Here is a 22,392-nt window from a genome sequence, read left to right as displayed (position 1 = left end):
TTTTTCTTTTTATATAGCATATGTAATGTGAGTACTTTTCTCAAATTTGTACCAAAGTATGACTTTTCCTTTCAGAATATGTTTTTGCCTATTGTGCATTTTGCACAAATGTCTTGTGTCTTAAAAATTTTGACAACCCTGCAATGACATATCAATACCAGTAGATTTTGATTTAATGTAGAGCAGGAAATTGCATATTCTACAAATCATGAAATGAGGATAGTTAAAGATAGAGGCCATGTGAAGTCATGTGAAGTTCCTGAGTCAAGAAAACACGTACCTGTTAGCCAATTCTGTTCAGATACAGTGACGCAAGGTTTAAAAAAAATTGTATGGAAAATCACATACTTTATCAACAAAAGCTGTAGAGTATGAGGTTTGTGATGACATCTTGGTACTAACAGTAGGTGTTGACTGTTATATGTCATGTTGTTATTGCACTTTCACAGCTGGTGCAGTGATCATCTTGGACAATGCGGACAAGCCCCTTGACCCTGGAACTGACGAAAAGCCAAATGAGGTTTATGGGTACTTTGTGCGTATGATTGAGAACATTCTCAATTTGCCCAATTCCAAGGTCAAGCTCGTCATCACCTCAAGGGTCGGCCTTGAGCATACTCACATTAACAGCCGCCATCTTCAGTGCTTCAGGCTTGAAGGGGAGAATGAACTGGACCTAGAGGATGCCGTGGAAATTGTCAAGTACCATGCTGGTAAGACTGAAGTGAAGGATGATGAGGCCGTAAAATTGGTGGAGCTTTGTGGCAAGATCCCTCTGGCCTTGAAGGTTGTTTCAAGTAGATTCCAGGATGGCACTATTTCCCCACATGAGATGATCCGGCACTTGTCACACAGAAATGACGACCAAGCCCAGCGGTTGGTTGGTAGTCTCAGCCATCTGGGCCTTGCTAAGGCTGATCAGTTGACCATGAGCCTGTTGAGCACAGTGGAGAGGTTGCCCATAGTTCATCAGCGGAACATTATCAGGTTGTCGGTTGTCCCAGGTTCATTTGACATGAAGGCTGCTCAAGAGATCCTGGGGTATCCAAAGAATGACCCCGTGGGGCTAAAACTGGATCTTCAGGCTCTGAAGTACAGAAGTCTCTTGGAAAGTGGCCTTGAGGAAACTGAAGGCAAGATCAGCTCAGACAGTCCCCGCTACAGTATCCACCTTCTCCTGCGGTCCTTCTTGCAGCAGATGTGTGCTGATGATACTCAAGATTTGGCCAAAGAGTATGCCAAGGGAGAGCAGGGTTTCCTCCAGCATTTCGGCAAGAAGATGAGGCGCACCACCAAGACCTTCCAGAAGGATTTCCGCAAGGCTCTGGCCTCAAAACAAAATGAGAAGGCCAACTTCATGTATCTCCTGAACTGCATCAAAACCAAGCATCTACCAACAGAAAAAGAGTCTGACTGGCTTCACACTGCTGTTGAACTCATGATGGTACCAAAGGAGAGGCTGTCTTTTTACAGAACGTGCAAGCAGAGGGCAAAGGCAGAAGGGCAACTGGCAATTTATGCAGAGTTTTGCTGCTTCGAGTCTCAGCAGCTGCTGGATCTAGGGTTTGACGTACAGGTCATCCTCCCACTCTTTGACGAAGCTGAGGAAATCCTGGCAGAACTCCCAAATCAAGATTCAGACTCGGTGCAGTTGAGTTACGCCACCCTCTACCACTTCAGAGGAAATCTGTTTGCACGTCGTCTGAAGGCCACAGATGCCCTGAAACCACTGGAAAAAGCTCTCAAGATTCGCAAGAAGGTCCTTGGGGATAACTTCCTGACTGCTCGCACCCTGAACGTCCTTGGCCAGGCAATGCACTCTGCGGCCCATGTGGAAAACATGGGATACATCCACCAGGACATGCTGCGAGCCATTGACTACTACCGCAGAGCTGTTGACATGTGCACAAGAATCACAGGCTCAGAAAAGCATGTGGACATCCCCACCTTCTTGCTGAACATCGGGGCCTGTTTGCATGAGATGTCTCGCTACAAGCAAGCAATCGAATACTTCAAGAAGTCCCTGGACCTTGAAACTCAGCTCGGCATGGATGGCACAACAGAAACTTGCGTCACTCTCAAGAACATGGCCATGAGCTACTTTGTGGAGGAAAAGTAAGCAGCAGCGCTTCTTCTCTGCCAATATTTCCCTCTTATTCCCATGTTTATTTCATGTGAAGATATGTAACTTTGGATGTGTATGTCCCATCTTTTTTTAGCTTACCATAGCCCAAGGTCCAAATGAACTATAGCGGTCATTCATCTTGCATCCGTTACAGTTTCAGCTTCTTCATGAAAACCCTTAAAGATTAATTTTCACCAAACTTGGCCAGTAGTATTCCTAGCATGGTAGAATCTGAATTTGTGCAAATGGGCACCATGGACCTGAGGGGGCCCCAGGGAGCCGCCTGAGGGACATGGTCCTTCTTTTCAGCGGCAGCCACTGTAGTGTCATCAACGATGTGGTGTAGTCACAATAACTTTTAACAGTTTTTAGCAATATCCACCAAACTCATACTACAGGTACACATCCTAAAAATGCCGGTCAGGTTTGAATATGGGGGAAGTCCGACAAGGTCAAAAGGTCAATGAACTTGCTCTTATAAGCATTATGCTCACAGTATTGTGGTGTACTCTCACTAACTTTCCGCAGGTTTGAGCCATGGATGCCAAACTCACACCACATGTACATAATCTAAAAATACTTGTCGAGTTTGAATATGGTACCTGTTTTAAAGTCCAAGTTCAAAGGTCAAATGGTCAAAGAACCATACCTGATAATATGCTCTGTACCCAAAAGTATTTTGGTGAACTCTCAATAACTTTCCATAGCTTTGAGTTATAACCCTCAAATTCACACCACAGGTATATCACCTAAATATGCTGGTCAAGTGTAGGTATTAGTGAGGTCCAACAAGATCAAAGGTCAAAAGGTCAATAAACTTTACTGAAATGCAGTGTACACATAGTATCATGGTGTGGCAGCGCTCTCAATAACTTTCTACAAGCTTTGAACTATGACTATCAAATTTACACCACAGGTTCATCACGTGAAGATGTTGGTCAAGTACAAATATGGGTGAAGTTGTACAAGGTCAAAGGTCAAAAAGTCAAGGAACTTTCCCCGATAAACACCTTGTGTACAATAGCATGTTGTGGTCTCAATAACTTTCCACAGCTTTGAGCTATGACTTCGAAACTCATACTAAATGTACATCATCTAAAACTGGGGGTCATTTTTGAATATTGATGAAGTTTTAAAAGGTCAAAGGTCAAAAGATCATAAAAACAAAGGATTTATAAAATCATAAAAAAGGATATACTTAAATAAGCACTAAACCGGTACTCATAAACTGTGTTTTGCAAGTGAGACCTCGCTTGACGTTCGCCTTGTTTTTCTGTACATTTAACACACCAGATAAAAAATGAATAATAGAAAGACAGCCTAGATGTACAACATAGATAGGATGCACACAGCTTACACTCATTCAGATTTCTATAACCTTTAAGATGCAATTGGATTTTATTGCTATACACTCGAATCAATGATTTACTATACAAGGGGAAATTTTCATGTGAGTATAGTTTTTTTTTTTGCACTCGTCTGCATGAGATGAATTTTGCATGTTTTTAATTGCATGGAATTAAAGTGTATAATAATGTTAATCACATAATAAACATTATTATATAAAGATGCAAAGTTAGATCAAACAATATAATTTTGTCCTTGTCAATTTGCACCATCATCTAGGTATGATGATGCCATACCTCTGGCACTGCGTGCACTGGAGGGGCGGCAGAAGCTGCACGGGGTCCACCCAAACACAGCTCGCAGCCTGTACTTTGTGGGGTCCATCTATCTGGCGTCCAAGAAGTACCGCGACGCGCGCACCTACTTCGACAAGGCGCTGGAGATGGAGGAGACACTATGGAGTCGCGGCATGCCGCACAGTCCAGACTGGGACCTGCTGAAGGAGAAGTTCAGACGCCTGCTTGTCAGCCAGGGCAACAACCAAGCCTTGCACCGATACCACAAGAGATTCAAGGTATCTACATCGTATGCATTCGTAGCACACGGGGCTACAATATCTCCCAACAAGGTGTTAACCCTTCGTCTACTTTGAGAGCTGATTGGCACAAAAAATTCCATAGCAGTGTACACACTGTCCAGAGTTCCTATGGCACAGTATACAAATAGTGAATGGTCACGAGTGTGATGGTACAAGATTTCGCATGAGGTGAAAGATAGAGGCGCTCTATTCAATGAGGCTAAGCCAATTTGAATAGTGCGCCTCATCTTTCACCGAGTGGGAAATCTTGTTCCATTGCACGAGTAAAGACCATACATTATTGTCCCCGCCGAACGAGTTCGAGCAGGGGACTATGAAACGGGCTCCGTACGTGTGTGTGTCCGTGTGTCCGTCTGTCCGTGCGTCCGTGTGTGATCAAAATGTTCAAAATGCTACTCCTTCGCCATTTCTAACCCGATTTTGATTCTGTTTAATTTATATGATAGCACTACATGGGAGCTTTGAAACTTCTATACAGAATTTCAGTTGTGACCTTTGACCTTGACCTTTGACCTATATTGTACATTTTGCTTCAAAATGCTACTCCCTCGCCATTTCTAACCCGATTTTGATTCTGTTTGCTTTATATGATGGCACTAGGTGAGGGCTTCAAAACTTCTACACAGAATTTTGACCTTTGACTTCTTTGACCTTTGACCTTGATTTTTGACCTATATTGTACATTGCCTACAAAATGCTACTCCTTCGCCATTTCTAACCCGATTTTGATTCCGTTTGTTTTATGTGATGGCACTAGGTGAGGGCTTCAAAACTTCTACACAGAATTTTGACCTTTGACTTCTTTGACCTTTGACCTTGATTTTTGACCTATATTGTACATTTTGCTACAAAATGCTACTCCTTCGCCATTTGTAACCCGATTTCAATTCCGTTTGCTTTAAGTGATGGCGCTAGGTGAGGGCTTCAAAACTTCTACACAGAATTTTGACCTTTGACTTCTTTGACCTTTGACCTTGATTTTTTACCTGTATTGTACATTTTGCTACCAAATGCTACTCCTTCGCCATTTGTAACCCGATTTCGATTCCATTTCCTTTATGTGATGGCACTAGGTGAGGGCTTCAAAACTTCTACACAGAATTTTGACCTTTGACTTCTTTGACCTTTGACCTTGATTTTTTTACCTATATAGTACATTGGCTACAAAATGCTACTCCTTCGCCATTTCTAACCCGATTTCGATTCCGTTTGCTTTATGTGATGGCACTAGGTGAGGGCTTCAAAACTTCTACATAGAATTTTGACCTTTGACTTCTTTGACCTTTGACCTTGATCTTTTTACCTATATTGTACATTTTGCTACTAAATGCTACTTCCGGCGGGGACATATATTACGCACCGCGTGATTTCTACTTTTCCTTGTTTGTTCTATACAACACCTTGAAAGTCAACAGATGTGGTCCACACAGATTCTTGAATTTAGCACAGAAATGGCAACCATTTTCCATGAAAGACGAATGAGTAGCCACACAGTCACAGTCACCGTGTGCGTGCGTATGCAAAGCCGATCGGTTGGAGTTGTTTACAAAAATGAGTGACAAAAGTAGGCGCTTGTGAGTGCGCTTGTAATTGTTAACTGTGCAGCAAATGTTTGTTTATTGTGACATCAGAGTCGTGTGATAGAACAAAAACTTGGGGATCAATTGTGAGTTTAACACGGGAGTCAATGGAAATGGGTGTTGTCAGCCATGAGCTGTCCATTTTTGCTCAAACAAAATTGCATGGCTGACAGCCACAGCGTGCGATGGAGCTTCTGACTAAATGTCACGTGATGGGCAATCAACCAATCAGATAGCTACATTCTAATTAGGTGTTGTATGAAAAGGATTAAACCATTGCTTGGAAGATGTTGTAAGTTCCTGATAGAATTTGCACCCTGCACACCCAGGCCCTGTATAAGCCATAGGTTCATGTTGTGTTCCTCTCCATTAAATGATAATAGATCACTGCATTGTCTTTCATTATTCTAGCATGCCGTTATTTTGCTGGTGTTTCATGTTATGACAGGCTTGATGGTAGCACCTCACAAGTGCGACCTTTACTCGCACATACAGGACTACAAATAGTTCATTATTCTCCTTTCAAAGCTTTGGAACAAGACTTTATCTGCTTTTCATTTCTCTATGAGATATTTTGCAGTCCTCATTCCAGATCAGGGTGGAAATAAACTTGCTGTGCTTCAGATCTGTAAGCACAATTGTGACCCGCTACAACAAAATGATCCTAAAGTCGGGCGAGGTCGATTATTTGAAAATTGCATGACATAAATCCCTAATCCTTCTGCTTTAAATTGGTATATAACACATCATATAAAAATAATCGGCTGCGGAGATATTGATGTTTAAAAGAGAGCATGTCGATACGTCTGGGAAATCACTGTTTCGAGAAAAGCGCCCTAAAAGTTCTCCTTGCGATGCAATCACGATCAAAGGACATGCAAGTCAGTTTTCACCTCCGAACAATAGAAGGTAAGCCCTAGCAACCCCCGAAATGCTCATTCAAACACAGCGTCGGCGGTCTCCTCACCGACCAATCAGTGACCAGGATGGCAGGAGAAGCAGCTGGGCGTAGCGCAACCCGCCAGCACGCACCAGTCGACTGGGCAGCGTGCGAGCTTCACGCTTCGGTTAGCGGCAAGCAGCAAACTGACCAATGAGATCACTCTGGTCGTTGTTAGGGGCGGAGCCTATGTGTGGCGCTCACTCCAAATGTTCGAACCAGTTTCTGCTTCGTTGAAACGCCAAAAACATGGCCCGGAAAAACACTATTTTTGGGTCTTTCCTTTCATCATTTTGCTTCAAAATTTTGACAGATGATAGAAGACATGTCAGACTCTGATAATATGTCAAATTCAGAAAATCGTAAGTTTTGACCAATTTTGATGCTCTGACTTCAAACTCGATTTTCACGGCTTCGACCGTGCGCGACTTTAGGACCATTTTGTTGTAGCGGATCACAATTTATTTCACGTGAGATATGCCCTTCATTTCCAGACTGAAATCTCTGCATCACTGATATTTTTGCTCTTTTTGCATGACCTGAAAAAAAAAACCCAAACAAACAAAGAAAAATGCAACTTTGTGATGAGCTTGCAGAGCCATTCCCACAACTGTCTTGTGCCATATGAATTGGAATATGGATGTGAAATCTGTGTTGGAGAATCAACATTGGTCTAGGAGGGTCACTCCCTAATTTCAACTTAACCCATTGAGGATAGTTTGATTTTACTACAACATACATTTCCCACAGACGCTTGCCCGTATATACTCGGGACTCGTCCTCAATGGGTTAATGTGTACCTGCAGAGGTGTGGTATTGCATTTTGGCACTATTCAACCCAGATGCCAGTGACATTTTCACTGTATCCAGCTCCCATGGAACATAATTTTAAGCACCATTTCTTCATGAGGAAGTGTTGTTGATGTGTAGCCATATTAAGGGGGTAATTGAATATAGTACTGTATGAGGCTGTTAGGTGCACTGTCTTAGATCACTGTTTGCATGACTCCCTACACACAGTGGCATTGGTTACTAATTTGCAGAATGTGCACTACAGCACAAAGACTAGTATTTCTTATCAGATATATTATGGCTTGATTTATTATGCGAATAGAAGTACAGTGTAGTCTCTGTCAGTCCTTGACAAATATGGATCAGGAAAACATTGTCTAATTCTAAGTCTGTGAAATCTTAACATTCTTTGAATTTAGCTGAGACAGGCACACAGTTCTTTAAACAAGGTAGCAGTAATGCCAGTCATTCGTGGACTACATGTAGATGAATGTACGCAGTTGGCATGCAGTATGGATACATTGCATCTAAATACAAAGAGTAGTATAGATATTGTACGCAGTGCGTGGCGTCAACCTCCTTGGCAGCGGATACGGCATTGGAGGTTGCGGATACGTGCGCCAGTCAACGGGTTAATAGTTTTCAGTTCATGCTTGTGACACGTGTATAAAAGAAACGCATGCTTCTCGTAAGTTCCATTCTAAAAATATATGCTTGGGAAATCCCACATCATTATGATGCAGTGACAAAAGAGCTATTTCATCAGGCGGCGCCAAAAATTCCCTTTTTGCACGCGGGCAGATGGTGGCCGATGAGTGATAGCGCGGAGAGATACAACTATGACCTATCACTGACATCACCCCAATCCCAGAGATCCAATAGGATAATTGGATTCTCCCGCCCCCTTCGGAGGTGTGTCCTGCTGCATTCATTTAACCTGCCTTTTGTGCATATGAATGGCAGTGACTCCGTCCTAGCATTGATTTTCATGAGGCATGCACAGAAAGAAATAACTGACCTCGAGAGGGCGCTACGCCATGAAAGCATATAGTAGGCAACTTTTGGGAGTGCTTTTTAGGGGATTTCCCCTCTGATAAACATGTCACTCATTGGTGTAGCACTTACAGAAAAATTATTATATGGGACTACTGCTGTCTGATCTAAAATGCACCTTTAGCATTAGCTGTCAAGAGTCTGCTTACTGTGTACATATATATGATGCAGTAGGATGTGGTACCACTATCAGCACATGTATCTATATCTGTAAATTTGACCTGATACATGTATTTTGCCAACAGCAATACATTTCAAGAAATATTACTGCAAATATACAATGAGCATAATATGAAACTCTCCTGTCTTTTCTGCGGTGAAAAGATGATCATTGTACTGGGAGCCTAATATTCAGTGGTGTAGTATACTACAGCAACAGAAATAATGGCTGTATACCAGAAATTTGCTTTCATTTCATTTGAGTATTGAGTCTTACCAGAAGTGTGTGGCATAGCTGACATGCAAGAAAAGAAATAGCCTAGCTGCTGAAAAGATTCCATGAATATATCTTGATAAAAGAGACCACCAATATCATATTTTGACATTTTATAGTTTCTTTTTGTCTGTTCTACAAAAATAAAGATAGCCCTTTTCGTCTACCGAAGTATCCACTAAGTATCCACTTTCAGCTCACTTGAGTTTCCTTAACAAATTCAGAGTTTTCTCCACTAGAGTTTAGTAAAACCGTACAAAAAGCGTGTCTGAAAAAGAAACTTTCTTACGTTTACCACACTGTCTTGCTAATGCTGCGTTTACACCATATTCCCAGCAGCCACAGCAGTCCCGCTTGCCTGACATGTTGTGTGTCTCGGGTAGATGAGACGGTCTCCTGTTTCCCCCCTTCGTATTCCAGCGTTGTTCAGTCCAGTCCTCGCCTCTGGTGAACACATAGCTATCAGACCCCATTCTCATGATGTGTGGTCAGGCTAGACTATCAATATATTCTGTCGCATCCTGCTACAGACTGCCTCCAAGTTTTGTTACAGCCTAGTATGTGCCATCATTTCTTGTTCTATTCACCCCGTTTTATTACAGCATGCAAGGTTCCTCATTAGCGCCGGTACTGCCATGGCAAATTTTTTTGACAGTTTAAAAATCTGACATGGCATCCACGGCAACCACGGCCTATGTCACATTTGCCCATCATGTCTCACCGCGTTGTCTCCGGTCCATCCGTTTTGTCCAGCGTGTCCTGAAATGTGACTACCGTTGCCGCCGGAAACATGGTGTATACACAGCATTACTGATTCCCATGGTGTTTGCCATGTACAGCACCTGATGATTGCGTAGGCATGGCATGGTCACTAATTCAGTGGTTTGAACATACATGTATCGTCGCATGGCTACAATGTTGATGTTCAGCTGTTGCGGTTTGGTGGACATTTGTAGGAACGTGTGGCTATGTGTTTTCTGGCTAAAATAACATACATACCAGTTGATGATAATCATCTATACTGGAAGCTGCCATTTTCTCAGTGGATAAGACCTCACATTATCAATCACAAGGTCCTGCCTGTGGCACTTTACTCTCATTTTCGTAGTCCTTCACAGACTTTTTGTCTCGTGGTTGTTTGCTTTACAGGTCTTCATTTCTCCCTTTATTACCATGTAAAACAAACAATGCTTTTAACAATACCACAACAATATTTTGAAGGAAAAAAAACAACACACTGCTATCGCTACTGGCATTAATTTACCCTAGACAGAAGAGTTGTCGTGGCCATGGGGTTGAGACCATGCTGACAAGATTGTGAGCTTTCACTGAAGAGGTTCAAGTCCCAGCCGGGCAGTAGTCTGTTTGGGCGACACAATCTATTCTCATTGCTATTCAAGTCTTTCACAGGAGATTTCAAGCCGTCAGTTCCATGTGCAGAGAGCTGTACCCCATTCATGGAAGAGAGAAAAAAACACTTTCATTTCTCTCGTCAGGAACAAGGGGGCCGCATCATTCGCCTGCTTTTCTATTGTATGTAAGTAGGCAGATCATTTCACCAGGTTAGCACTGTGCTTTTTGTGATGAATGAATGAAGTGGGTTCTTTTACATGTGCGAGCCATGAGTGGTATCCTTTTCGAGTTACAGGTGTTTGTCTCTTAGGCTATGGTCCCAACTCAGGGTGGCGTCCGGCCGATTTGTTGCCTTCTCGGTTGCCATTGGAATTTAGGCATTGCCCTAACAATTTTTGGAGAAGTCAAGCTGGCTGTAAAGCCCCAGCAATGCCTGAGTGATGTCCTGTCAATTTCCTGACAGTCACCCCTCAATTATAGCTCAAATTTTGTCACAATAAGGGGATTTTCTCAGCACAGAGTCCAAGCAGTCACTGAATGTTAACCCCCCACCCGAGGAACTAGACAGTCTCCCACCAGCCACTGGCGGATTTTTGAGAAATCGCTGGGTGGCCGGCTGGTGATCGGTGGGACATCTGGCAGTGTCCTGTATGTGGCCGTACCAGCCGCGGCTGGCCTGTCTGCCAGAAATTTCTCATGAGCTGCCTACTTTCGTATTTGACTGCCCATTGGCCATCAATAACAATGCTTTTGTTTTGCATCTGGCACCGACTGAGCCAAATCACGCCACCTGACATTGATCGTGCCAAGGACCTACGTGTATGTATGAAATGGCAGACTGGACTGTCCAGAAGTGAGCAAGTCATGCAGTCTTACCATGTCTTGTTCTGAGTCTTCATCAGATTTTCAAATAGCACTTTGGTTTAGCGTTCCGTAGTAAAGCCAAAACTTGTCGTATCGAGATTGAGCTATTGTCTGTGGTGAGCAGTTAGTCACGGTCTCATACCAACTTGTGTATGTCAGCGTAGATCTCTATTATCAAGGCCGCATATTATGAAATTTTGAATTTCGAATTTGATGGATTGCATATAAATGTGCACAATTAGTCACATGCACGTGGAGTCACACTTGCATGGTTTACTCATGCACTGCCGGTAATGCGAATATACTGAGCAGCAGGCATGGGCAGAGTGCATTGATATGGTTATCGTATCTAATTTTCCCCTTTTTATCGTGACTAAAGATATTTTCACTTTACCAGAGAAATGTATTTTCAGAGCTTACGGTTAATAAGTTTTTTCCCAACACGTAGCAGTTACTAAGAAAACCTACAAAAATATAGTTTTGAAATAGGTACTAGTGCTCTGTGTTATTCGTGTATGATCAAATAGAGCTTGCGCTGTCCACAGCCACCAGCACAGCATTTGTGATATTCCTGCTGTCAGGTGGAAGCTTGGTAGTCTAGTAAATATGATGACGCTTGTCTAGCAATCAAGAGGTTGTTAGTTCAAGTAAAATTTAAGTTTGCAACTGATTGACAAACTGCCTCCATCGAAGTGAATAAGCACTGAATTGATCAGTGTTTTTAGTAGTAGCCATGATAAAAAATCACAGGTGTACATACTCGAGTAGAATTCAAACCTACGACCTCCTGATCTCTGAACAGGCGTCATCTCCGCTAGACCACCAAGCTTCCGCCCGATAGCAAGTGTTGGATGTAATCTTTTTAGCATGCAGCGGGTACTGTGTAATTATTCAAATTCATGAAATTCTTCCGTCGAGATGTTTTCATTGCAACTGATTGACAAATTAGGATATAAGGATTAGAACCAACACTTGCATGAGAAAGTGAATGCCGGGCGTGTGAGCGTAAGATAGGCACTGAGGCGTGAGTCTCACGCTGGAGACGTGAGACTTGGTGGGTCTGCTACTCAGGTGTAGCAATGTGCCTGAGGTATACATTAATGTCATGGTAACAACTAAAGGGATTATGGGGATAAGATAATCTCTATTCATGACCATTAGTTTCCAGGCAGCTGTGCCAATTTGTAAGAACAACACTCCAGCATACCTGCCAACCAGCACACAAAGCACAGTCTTGATGTATGGGTTACCCTCAAAGTCACTAGGGAGCTTTAGATTTGTGGCGCAGACATTTGCGACCACAAGTGGGTTGGACATTCTCCTCTCCCCTTGTGTCTTGCAGAAAAGTATTGAAAATTGAGCAGACGTAAAAATAGCCCAGAACACTTACTGAAAAACTTAGACAACGCGAGCTAAAAATGGATCGACTTGATGCATGTTTTTGGGCATGAGCAGAACATGTTTTTTTCCTCTTAACGTCCCCGTCGCGAAAATCTAAAGCTTCCTATTGTCTAATTTGTGACCCGCTACAACAAAGATCCTAAAGTTGCTGACGGCTGAACCGAGAAAATCGAGATTGACATCAGATCATCAAAATCGATCAAGGTGATAGGATTTCTTTTTTTGGTATGATTTTGTAGTCTAATGTATTCTGTCTGTTTTAATATCTACCTAAATTTCGAAGCTAAATGATCAAAGGAAAGACAAAAAAATTCGCGTTTTTCTGGGCCATGATTTTCTGACTTTTAACAGAACAGAAACGTGTCCGAAGATTTGGATTTAGCACCTTAGCTAGACCATGCCCCTAACAACGAGCGAGTGATCTTCGTAATCAGTGCGTGGCATCCTCGTTACTGATTGGTTGTGCGTAGACTGCAAGTCTTGTTATATATGAAATCAAAGTGGAAGAGTAAGGGAATAACGTCATGTCATTTTCAGAAAATTGTCCTCCACCGACTTTCGGATCCTTGTGTTGGAGAGGGTCGCATTTAGCCATGTGTTCTTCAGGCTTGTTTGTATATACCTGTACTAGTGAGTAGTAGTACTACTTGCGAACACATTCATGCCCATTGAGAGTTGCATGAATGACTGACTGGTCATGTTTTGAGTGACTCTGCTGTCTTATGAATATGTCAATTGTAATCTGCAGCCAGTGACTAGATTTATTTGTGTCTCTCATTGCATTAGCAGCCCATAAACTCAAACAAGATTTTTATTCACCAGGTGACATCCTATATGTGCATAACTCCATTTACTGTAACTGCATTTATTTGTACACCATGTTCCCAGTGGCCACGGCAGCCCTGTTTGCTCAAAATGTAGTGTGCCATGGGTAGATGGGACATTCTCCTGTTTTCCCCCTTTGTATTCCAGTCTTGTTTGTCCCAGTCCCCACTTCGGTGAACATGTAGCTATCAGACGCCGTTCACGATATGGTGTCTGGTCAGGCTAGACTACATAATATTTTTTGTTGCGTCCCACTACAGACTGTCTCCAAATTTTATTATGGCCTGTTATGTGCCATTGTGTTTTGTTTCGTTCACTCCGTTTCATTATGGCCAACAAGATTTCTCATTTAGCACGGTGGGGACTGCTGTGGCATCCACGGCATCCATGACAATCATTGCCAGTCATGTCTGCCTATCCCAGGGGCGTCACCAGCTTTTTTTCAAGGGGGGTGCGTTTTGACACTAAATGTTTACGAGATTTTTTTTGACAGACATTTGGAATATAGGAAGCTCTCAATCCCTAGACTTTTACTGTTTTATGAGGGAAACCAAGCGGGGAAAGGGCACCGGCGTAGCTGGGATTTCATCTTGGGGGGGGGGGGGGGGGTGTTAGTATGCGAGGGAGCGAGCAAGGGTGGGGGGAGGGTGTGGAAGTGCCGGAGGGGGTTATCACCCCTATGAATGGATTATGGGATGACGGTGTGAAACGACAAATTACTGGCAGCGATATCAGGAGAATGGCACAACGACTACATGCGAGCGAACGGAGCGGGCGAGCGAGCGAAGCGGGCGAGCTTGAAAATTTTACATTTTACAGTCCCAAAAACTGCCGTTTGTAGCCATATGTTTTTGCTTTGTTAATTAAGGGGGGGGGGGGGGGGACGCACCGGGCGCAAGTGCTGGCAATTACTGGCAGCAACATCAGGAGAATTGCATAACAATTAAATGCGAGCGAGCTTGAAAAATTTGACATTTTACAGTCCAAAAACTGCCGTTTGTAGCCATATTTTTTTGCTTTGTTAATTAAGGGGGGGGGGGGGACGCACCGGGCGCAACTGCTAGCAATTACTGGCAGCAACATCAGGAGAATGGCATAATAATTAAATGCGAGCGAGCAAAGAGAGCGAGCTTGAAAATTTTGACATTTTACAGTCCCAAAACTGCCATTTGGAGCCATATTTTTTCGCTTTGGAAATAAAGGAGGGGTGGGGGCGCAACGGGAGCAACTGCCGGTAATTACTGGCAGCAACATCAGGAAAATTGCATAACAATTAAATGCGAGCGAGCGAACGAGGGAGCTTGAAAATTTTCACATTTTACAGCCAAAAACAAACAAACTGCCATTTGTAGCTATATTTCTTCGCTTTAGAATTTAAGGGGGTGCATCGGGCGCAACTGCTGGCAAATACTGGCAGCAATATCAGGAGAGCATAATGATTACATTCGAGCGAGCGGAACGAGCGAGCTTGAAAATTTTGACATTTTACAGTCAAAAAACTGCCGTTTGTAGCCATATTTTTTCGCTTTCTTAATTAAGGGGGGACGCATCGGGCGCAACTGCTGGCAATTACTGGCAGCAACATCAGGAGAATGGCATAATACATGTAATTAAATGCGAGCGAGCAAAGGGAGCGAGCTTGAAAATTTTGACATTTTACAGTCCCAAAACTGCCATTTGGAGCCATATATTTTTCGCTTTGGAAATAAAGGAGGGGTGGGGCGCAACGGGCACAACTGCCGGTGATTACTGGCAGCAACATCAGGAGAATTGCATAACAATTAAATGCGAGCGAGCGAGCGAGCTTGAAAATTTGGACATTCTATTTTTACAGTCCCAAAACTGCCGTTTGTAGCTATATTTTTTTTGCTTTGGAAATTAAGGGGGGCGCACCGGGCGCAACTGCTGGCAATTACTGGCAGCAACATCAGGAGAACTACATAACAATTAAATGCGAGCGAGCGAACGAGCGAGCTTGAAAATTTGGACATTTTATTTTTACAGTCCAAAAACTACCGTTTGTAGCCATATTTTTTTTTTTGCTTTGGAAATTAAGGGGGGCGGCGCACCGGGCGCAACTGCTGGCAATTACTGGCAGCAACATCAGGAGAATTGCATAACAATGAAAGGCGAGCGAGCGAAGAGAGCGAGCTTGAAAATTTTGACATTTTACAGTCAAAAAACTGCCATTTGGAGCCATATTTTTTCGCTTTGGAAATAAAGGAGGGGGGGGGGGTGAGGGGGAGGGAGGGGTGCGCACCGGACGCAACTGCCGGTAATTACTGGCAGCAACATCAGGAGAATTGCATAACAATTAAATGCGAGCGAGCGAACGAGCGAGCTTGAAAATTTTGACATTTTACAGTAAAAAACAAACAAACTGCCGTTTGTAGCTATATTTCTTCGCTGTAGAATTTAAGGGGTGCATCGGGCGCAACTGCTGGCAAATACTGGCAGCAATATCAGGAGAGCATATATCGAGCGAGCGGAACGAGCGAGCTTGAAAATTTTACATTTTACAGTCCAAAAACTGCCGTTCTTAGCCATATTTTTTCGCTTTGGAAATTAAGGGGGCGCACCGGGCGCAACTGCAGGCAATTACTGGCAGCAACATCAGGTGAATTGGATAACGATTAAAAGCGAGAGAGCGTAGAGAGCGAGCTTGAAAATGTTGACATCTTACAGTTCAAGAACTGCCATTTAAAGCTATAGCTTTTTCGCTTTCGAAATTAAGGGGGCGCACCGGGCGCAACTGCTGGCAATACACTGGCAGCATTATCAGGAGAATTTGAATGCGAGCGAACTTGAAAAATTTGACATTTTACAGTCCCCAAACTGCCGTTTGTAGCTTATTTTTTCGCTTTTGAAATCAAGGGGGGCGCACCAGGCGCAACTGCCGGCAATATTACTGGCAGCAACTTCAGGAAAATGGCATTACGACTAAATGCGAGCGAGCGGAGCGAGCGAGCTTGAAAATTTTGACATTTTACTGTCCAAAAACTGCCGTTTGAAGCTACATTATTTTTTTTTCGCTTTGGAAATTGAAGGGGGGGAGGGGACGCCCGGTGCGCCCCTCCCCCTGGATCCGCCACTGGTAGTCAAGGGTGTGGGTTTATGTTCATGACTGGGGGAGGTATGACCAGCTAGGTGGCGTCGAAGTGACCAAGCGGGGGAAGGATGTCCAAAATCTGCACTTTAGAGCATCCCCTAAACTAATTGTGCATGTTTGTTTGTGTGTGTGTATTATATACATGGAAAAGTTAGGAATTAGCCCAAGTCAAGTCTTTTTATTGGCAATGCAAGACATTTTTATATAGACTAGTATGTAAAGCAACACTGCAAAATCAATGGTCTAGCTTTGATGTATTATAACGAAGCGTAAGGTACAAAGGAATGTGGTGTACATTCTGCATCACATTGCGCAACATTGTAGCGACTCTTCGTTCGGATAATTTATTATATACTGATGAGTACACTGCGCACATCCTGCTTAGTAATATGCAGAATGCCAACCAGGAATCACGCTGAATCACAATCTTTTGTCGGGTCCGGGCTTTTTGAACAATGTTTCACACTATATATACCTATGTAATTATGGTTAAAAGAAATCATAGAAAAATATCTTATTTCTTGATCATCCTTTCATTCAAAAGCAGTTTACTATAAGGACTTGAATTACTATTTCGGTAAGTCTTTTTTTTTTTTTACCAGCGGATTGGGAGGTGGCGCACCCCCCCCCCCCCCCCCCTCTCCGTAGTACGCCACTGCTTTTGGGTGAAATAATCGACAGATTTCTTGAATTCTAACAAAAAGCAAGAAAATCTTCTCATTTAATTATGGGGGGGGCAAAATTAAAATATGCTTGCCCCTCCAATATTTTTATTGGGGTAACTTTTTGTTTTCAGTCAAAAAAAAAGATAAGAAAATCTTCTCTGGAATTATGGAGGGGGGTGGGCAAAATGATATGCTTGCCCCTCCATTTCTTTTTTTTTTTCATCTTTTTTTTTAATGAGGCTAAGGCTCGCTCTTGGGCTGGCAATATGGATTGGTCAGAAGTAACGTTCATAGACCCTATACTTGTAAGTAGCACACGTACATGCAAACGTGTATAAGTGCTCCGTATCGTACGGATGTACAGTACGGTCAATAAACAGTAAACACTGTAGAATACTAGCAGATATGTATAAAATCAGTGCTGCCAGAACCAGGGGTGCGAATTGTTTTTGCCGACGATTTTTTTTTTCCCCTGGTGCAAAATATTAAAAAAAAAATAGAAAAGAATAATTATTTAGCGTCCGGCGTTGAGGTCGCTCGCAGACTGATTTTTTTTTTTTTTTTTTTTTTTTTTTAAGGATCTGAAGGGGGGTGCGTTCGCACCCAACGCACCCCCCCTGGTGACGCCCATGCTATCCCGTCCCACCACGTTGTCTCACGTCCATCCCGTTTTGTCCATGGTGGCCTGAAACGTGACTGCCGTGACTACCGTGAACATGATGTAAACACAGCCTAGTTACATTCTCTGCCTGTGCGTTCTAGCAGGTTGCACATTTGCACCATAGCTTGGGGATGTGGGCAACATTAGCACTTTGCACTAATCCCTGAAATGCCACCAATTCTATGACAGATGTTTAGGATAGGTACTGTACTTCAATGTTTGATCCATTTGGGGACTCTGCAAATATAATTCTTGCCACTGTAGCGAGACCTTCCCACGCAACTGCAACTGCAATGTATATGTGCAGGAATCTCATTCCCTATACCTCCTAGCATTGTACTGTTTTGCTTTGTTTTTGCGTATATGATTAAGCTGTACTTGAGCTGTTCTTGCATTCACTTGATTCATTAGGCAGCCGACAAGAAATCAAACCAGGGTGAAATAAGCGGCTGGATAGATCGTGACGAGGACGACTCTGTGTCATCAAGCTCGTCTTCTTCGGGAGGTGAGTATACAGACTCTGCCGTTGTTTTGTTGGCACACCGTACATGTCCACAAGAATTACATGTGGTGTGAGATACTGTGAAGAATCTATACAATTATTGCATTGATTTGGCAGCACCTTTGCTTTGCACTTTTATCGCACTGATTTGGAAGCATCTCCACAGCTTTGCGGATCTCTGAGGGTTTTGAACATGACAATGATAGTGGCGAAAGGGTGCCACGTATAAATAATTTCAAACGCAGTACCCGCTGCATGCTACAGTATAAGGATTAGAACCAACGCTTGCTGTCAGACGGAAGCTCAGTCCGGAGATCAGGAGGTCGTAGGTTCGATTCCTGCTCGAGTATGTACACCTATGATTTTTTATCATGGCTACTACTAAAACACTGATCAATTCAGTGCTTATTTACGTAGATGTAGGGCAATTTGTCAATTAGTTGCAATGAAAACATCTCGACGGAAGAATTTAATGAATTTGAACAATTTCAAATTGTTATACTTTCTCATGATAGTCTAGATATTAATGTTCTCATTGTCAATAGTATTATCACTATGGTTATCATTATCATTATTTTTATTGTTATAATTATGACTATGATTATCATTACTATTTAATAAATGTTTCAGTTATTCAATAAAGACAGTTTAAGTTTGTCATGAGACACATATTCGTCGTTGATGCCAGCCAGAGATAATGTGAAGAACATTGATTCTTAATGATTTTAATAGCGGAAAAGTCTTTGAAAGTTTTTCACCTAACACGATACCTTGTCAATATTCTGGCCACGTGGTCCACCTCAGGAAAGAGAAGAACGTGGTCATCTTCCAAGAGCAGCTCTTCGTCCATGTCCTCGGCCAAGCAGGAGAAGCCGGCCGGTCAGCGTGGTGGCGATCAGACTGACTCCAGCCGCCGGCGGCAGGACGAGGCAGACAACGCTTCGGTAAGCCGAGGGGATGACCTCCCAGGAGTCCAGAGGAGTGCAGATCCGGGAGATTCACCAGAGGGGGACCCCATGATTCCTGAAACAGGTGGAACTCAGCTGCTGTTTATTAAGGGAGAATCAACCGTAATGAATCATGTGAAATAAAGAAATGGAGCAATAGCAGAAGAAAACATCAGCGAAGTTTGAGGAAAATTAGACGCTCTGCTCCACAGTTGCAAATTTTCAAAGTTTTGGTGCAGCCATTGCTGGATATAAGAAGACTGCAATACTTGTGATGTCAAATACATAAACTCTATGTTAGTACAGGTGTATCGACGGAATGTGTACTTTTCATAAAAATGAAATTATGTGGAATTCACTTTCTACTTTATTCTTTATACACAAATGCAGTACATTATTTTTGACGTATTTTGTGCTACTTCTGGTGAGCGCAAATTCTGAAACTCACGAAGATATCTTCACAGTTTTCTCTGCACATTTAGAATGGGTTAACAATTGGGGCAGCGCCAAAGTCAACCTGTGAATAATGTTTTTGAACCGCTCAATGCAAGAAATTAATCACACATGCAAAAACATTGATGTCTACAGTATAAATCGTACTTCACGAACTGTCGTAGTCTACTCATCCAGCAATGGCTGCACCATAACTTCAGAAATTCTTGACTTTTCAACAGCTTTTCTCATTTTTTGTCAATGCGTTCTACTAATATTGCTGCATTCACTCAATCCACATGATAGTTGGGTTTCATTCTCCTTTAACTGCCATGGTTTTAAAGGTTCGGAGAAGGTGAATTGTTATTGAGGCCAATAAGGTAAAAACTGCAATGCCACTGCACTAGATCAATCACATTGACTCAGCTGGAAGAGTAAGAATCAGACAAACAGAATTGAAAGGAGGTCCATTAAAATCAAACATATAAAATTTGGAAGGTGTGAAGTGTATCACAGGTTCTCACAAATACATTTGTGTATACAGATTTAAGAGGAAAGGAATATGCCATCACCTCGCAATACCCATGTACAAGGATGTAAGTTTGTACAGAAGGATGTTTAAAATCTCATGTTTTGGCTGCTTTTTCAGCATTTACAACCCCTACCCTGTCGAGTGTCATCATCACTTGGTTTAATATGTAACAACACTGCAGTAACTAGATGCACAGGGTACAGAATACTGTAAAACGAGAAATGTTCACATGCATTTTAATTTCGCGAATTTCGCGAGCGCCAAGATTCGCGAAATTAAAATGCACGCGAAATTTCTTATCTACACTAATGCATGGAACGCAAGAGGCAATTCGCGAAAATTTCTTGCCACGAAAAAGGCCGTCGGCTCCAATTCGCGAAAATTTCGTGCCGCGAATATATCATGTTTTACAGTATTATTCGTACTCATTTGAACTTCCAAAATGGATATTTAGATGAAATTTGTGTGCCGGTCGATAAGAGACTAAAGAGGCAATGAAATTGCCACCTCATTTGAAATACCCGTGTGATTGCAACAAACACCACCGACTGTTTGACGGAAACATTGAAAACCATTAAGTCCCACAAATATTTTTATTTATGCTTGATATAATAATTCATAGATCACTACCCATTCCAATTTGCACAATGTGGTATGTGACAGATCTAAGTTTTGTCATAACATTTGGTAACTTGCAATTTCTATAATTTTTTTTTCCCTCAGATTTGATATTAATGAAACTTACAATTAATGATATCAATGAAACACCATTGTGCTAAATTGATTTTACAGCCAACTCAAATGTGGAGTGGTACTTAGCTAAATGTCAGGCTAAAACCGATATTTTGTTGATACAATCTCGTGGCTTTCATACACCCAGTATAAAGTCTTTACCAATCCCTCTGCAACAGTTCACACCTTTTGGTTTTCCCGTGGCTTTGTAGTTTTTTTGACAGCAAGCCTTCTGACTGGAGATCTCCATGAATGTTCTCGTGGCAGGACCATGGTTGTTCACAAGTAGGAATAGTTTCCTCAGTAGTCATTTACAAATGTAGGATAAGTCCAAACTCACAACTCAAACTATGACTCCCTCCCTTGCACCTGAACGCTGTAGAGAGAAACTGCAAGATTAGCAGATCAAGACAAGGGCCATGTTCATGCTACTTGGTACAATATTTTGTAGTATACTTTTTTTTTCTTCTAACTCAAACACCGATGGCGAACCACAGCCTTGTGAGTGATGCTATTGTAGTTGCAGGTCTCAAAGCAAATCAGTTCACACCTAAAGTAAAGCATTACTATTTGCACTCATCTCTCATGTTGACAGGTTCTTACGCTTTGTTTAATTTGGCTAGTTTTTTTTTTTTTTATTCTTTGATATGTTGACAATCCTACATATCAAGGTTTTTCTTCCTGTAGAATGCTCTGTTATACAACAACAACAAAAGGAAAATATGGAAGGTCAAATTCTGGTCATTTGTGTTCTTGGATTTGAAGTTAGTTCTGAGAAGATTTGCCATATTTCTCTGTTAGTCTTAACCTCTTGAAGAGTAGTGCCAAGTATTCTCAGACCAGGGTAAATGAAAAATGCATGTTGTGGGAAAATCAGTCTGTCTTCTATGGGTTAAATGGACCCTACAACACCACTTTTATGCAGATGTGTAAATAGACATCTCATTTCGAATGATGCACTTTCATTTGGTAAACATTGAGGTTAAGCCAATATTATGCATAACAAATCTGTTTTGTATGTTTCTCAGCATCTCTGTAAAAAAAAAAGGGAAAAAAAAAGAAAATTAGCAACAATAAATCACCTGCATCTCAAAGTGAGACAAGGGACTTGTCATGCATGTTGTAACATGCCAGTAAAAGTTTGTTCCACGATTAGGCTCAGACAGCAGACTAAAATTAAAGACTTCCCCTCCCTGTAAATTGAATTTGTTCCCCCTGGAAGGATGTTATCTGTGCATGGCAAACTACTCCCGGCTGTCACCACCCCCACTGCGGTTTGACTCGTCTAGATGCAATTAATCAGTGCTACAGTCTGTGGCCTGTCTCTTTGAATCAATGGGATGTCCTGAACACGCTCTATTTCCCATCAAGCCATTAGTGGTATTCTCTCAACCCAGTTTATTTTTTTTTTTTTTGGCAGAGGGCTATACAGGAAGTGCTCCATTGTGAATAGTTCCTGTTGTTCCACAAGGCACTACTAGAGTCTTTGTCATGTGGCCCA

The 22,392-nt window shown here is 42.3% G+C and overlaps 1 protein-coding gene across 1 annotated transcript in view; it reads left to right on the top strand.

Annotated features, from left to right (window-relative positions):
* Positions 1 to 22,392, top strand: part of LOC139742187 (uncharacterized) — a 60,551-nt gene that overhangs the window by 26,496 nt on the left and 11,663 nt on the right. Inside the window, exons 7-10 of the mRNA XM_071652766.1 lie at positions 450 to 2,115; positions 3,752 to 4,046; positions 18,158 to 18,251; positions 19,053 to 19,280. Of these exons, the coding sequence (XP_071508867.1) occupies positions 450 to 2,115; positions 3,752 to 4,046; positions 18,158 to 18,251; positions 19,053 to 19,280 (2,283 nt within the window). The remainder of the gene's footprint in view (positions 1 to 449; positions 2,116 to 3,751; positions 4,047 to 18,157; positions 18,252 to 19,052; positions 19,281 to 22,392) is intronic.

The sequence above is a fragment of the Diadema antillarum genome, unplaced genomic scaffold (genome assembly GCF_040938485.1).
Source record: "Diadema antillarum isolate AM-2024a unplaced genomic scaffold, OU_Dant_1.0 seq00000984_RagTag, whole genome shotgun sequence".
NCBI classification, from domain to species: domain Eukaryota; kingdom Metazoa; phylum Echinodermata; class Echinoidea; order Diadematoida; family Diadematidae; genus Diadema; species Diadema antillarum.
This window is presented reverse-complemented; position numbering and strand designations above follow the sequence as displayed.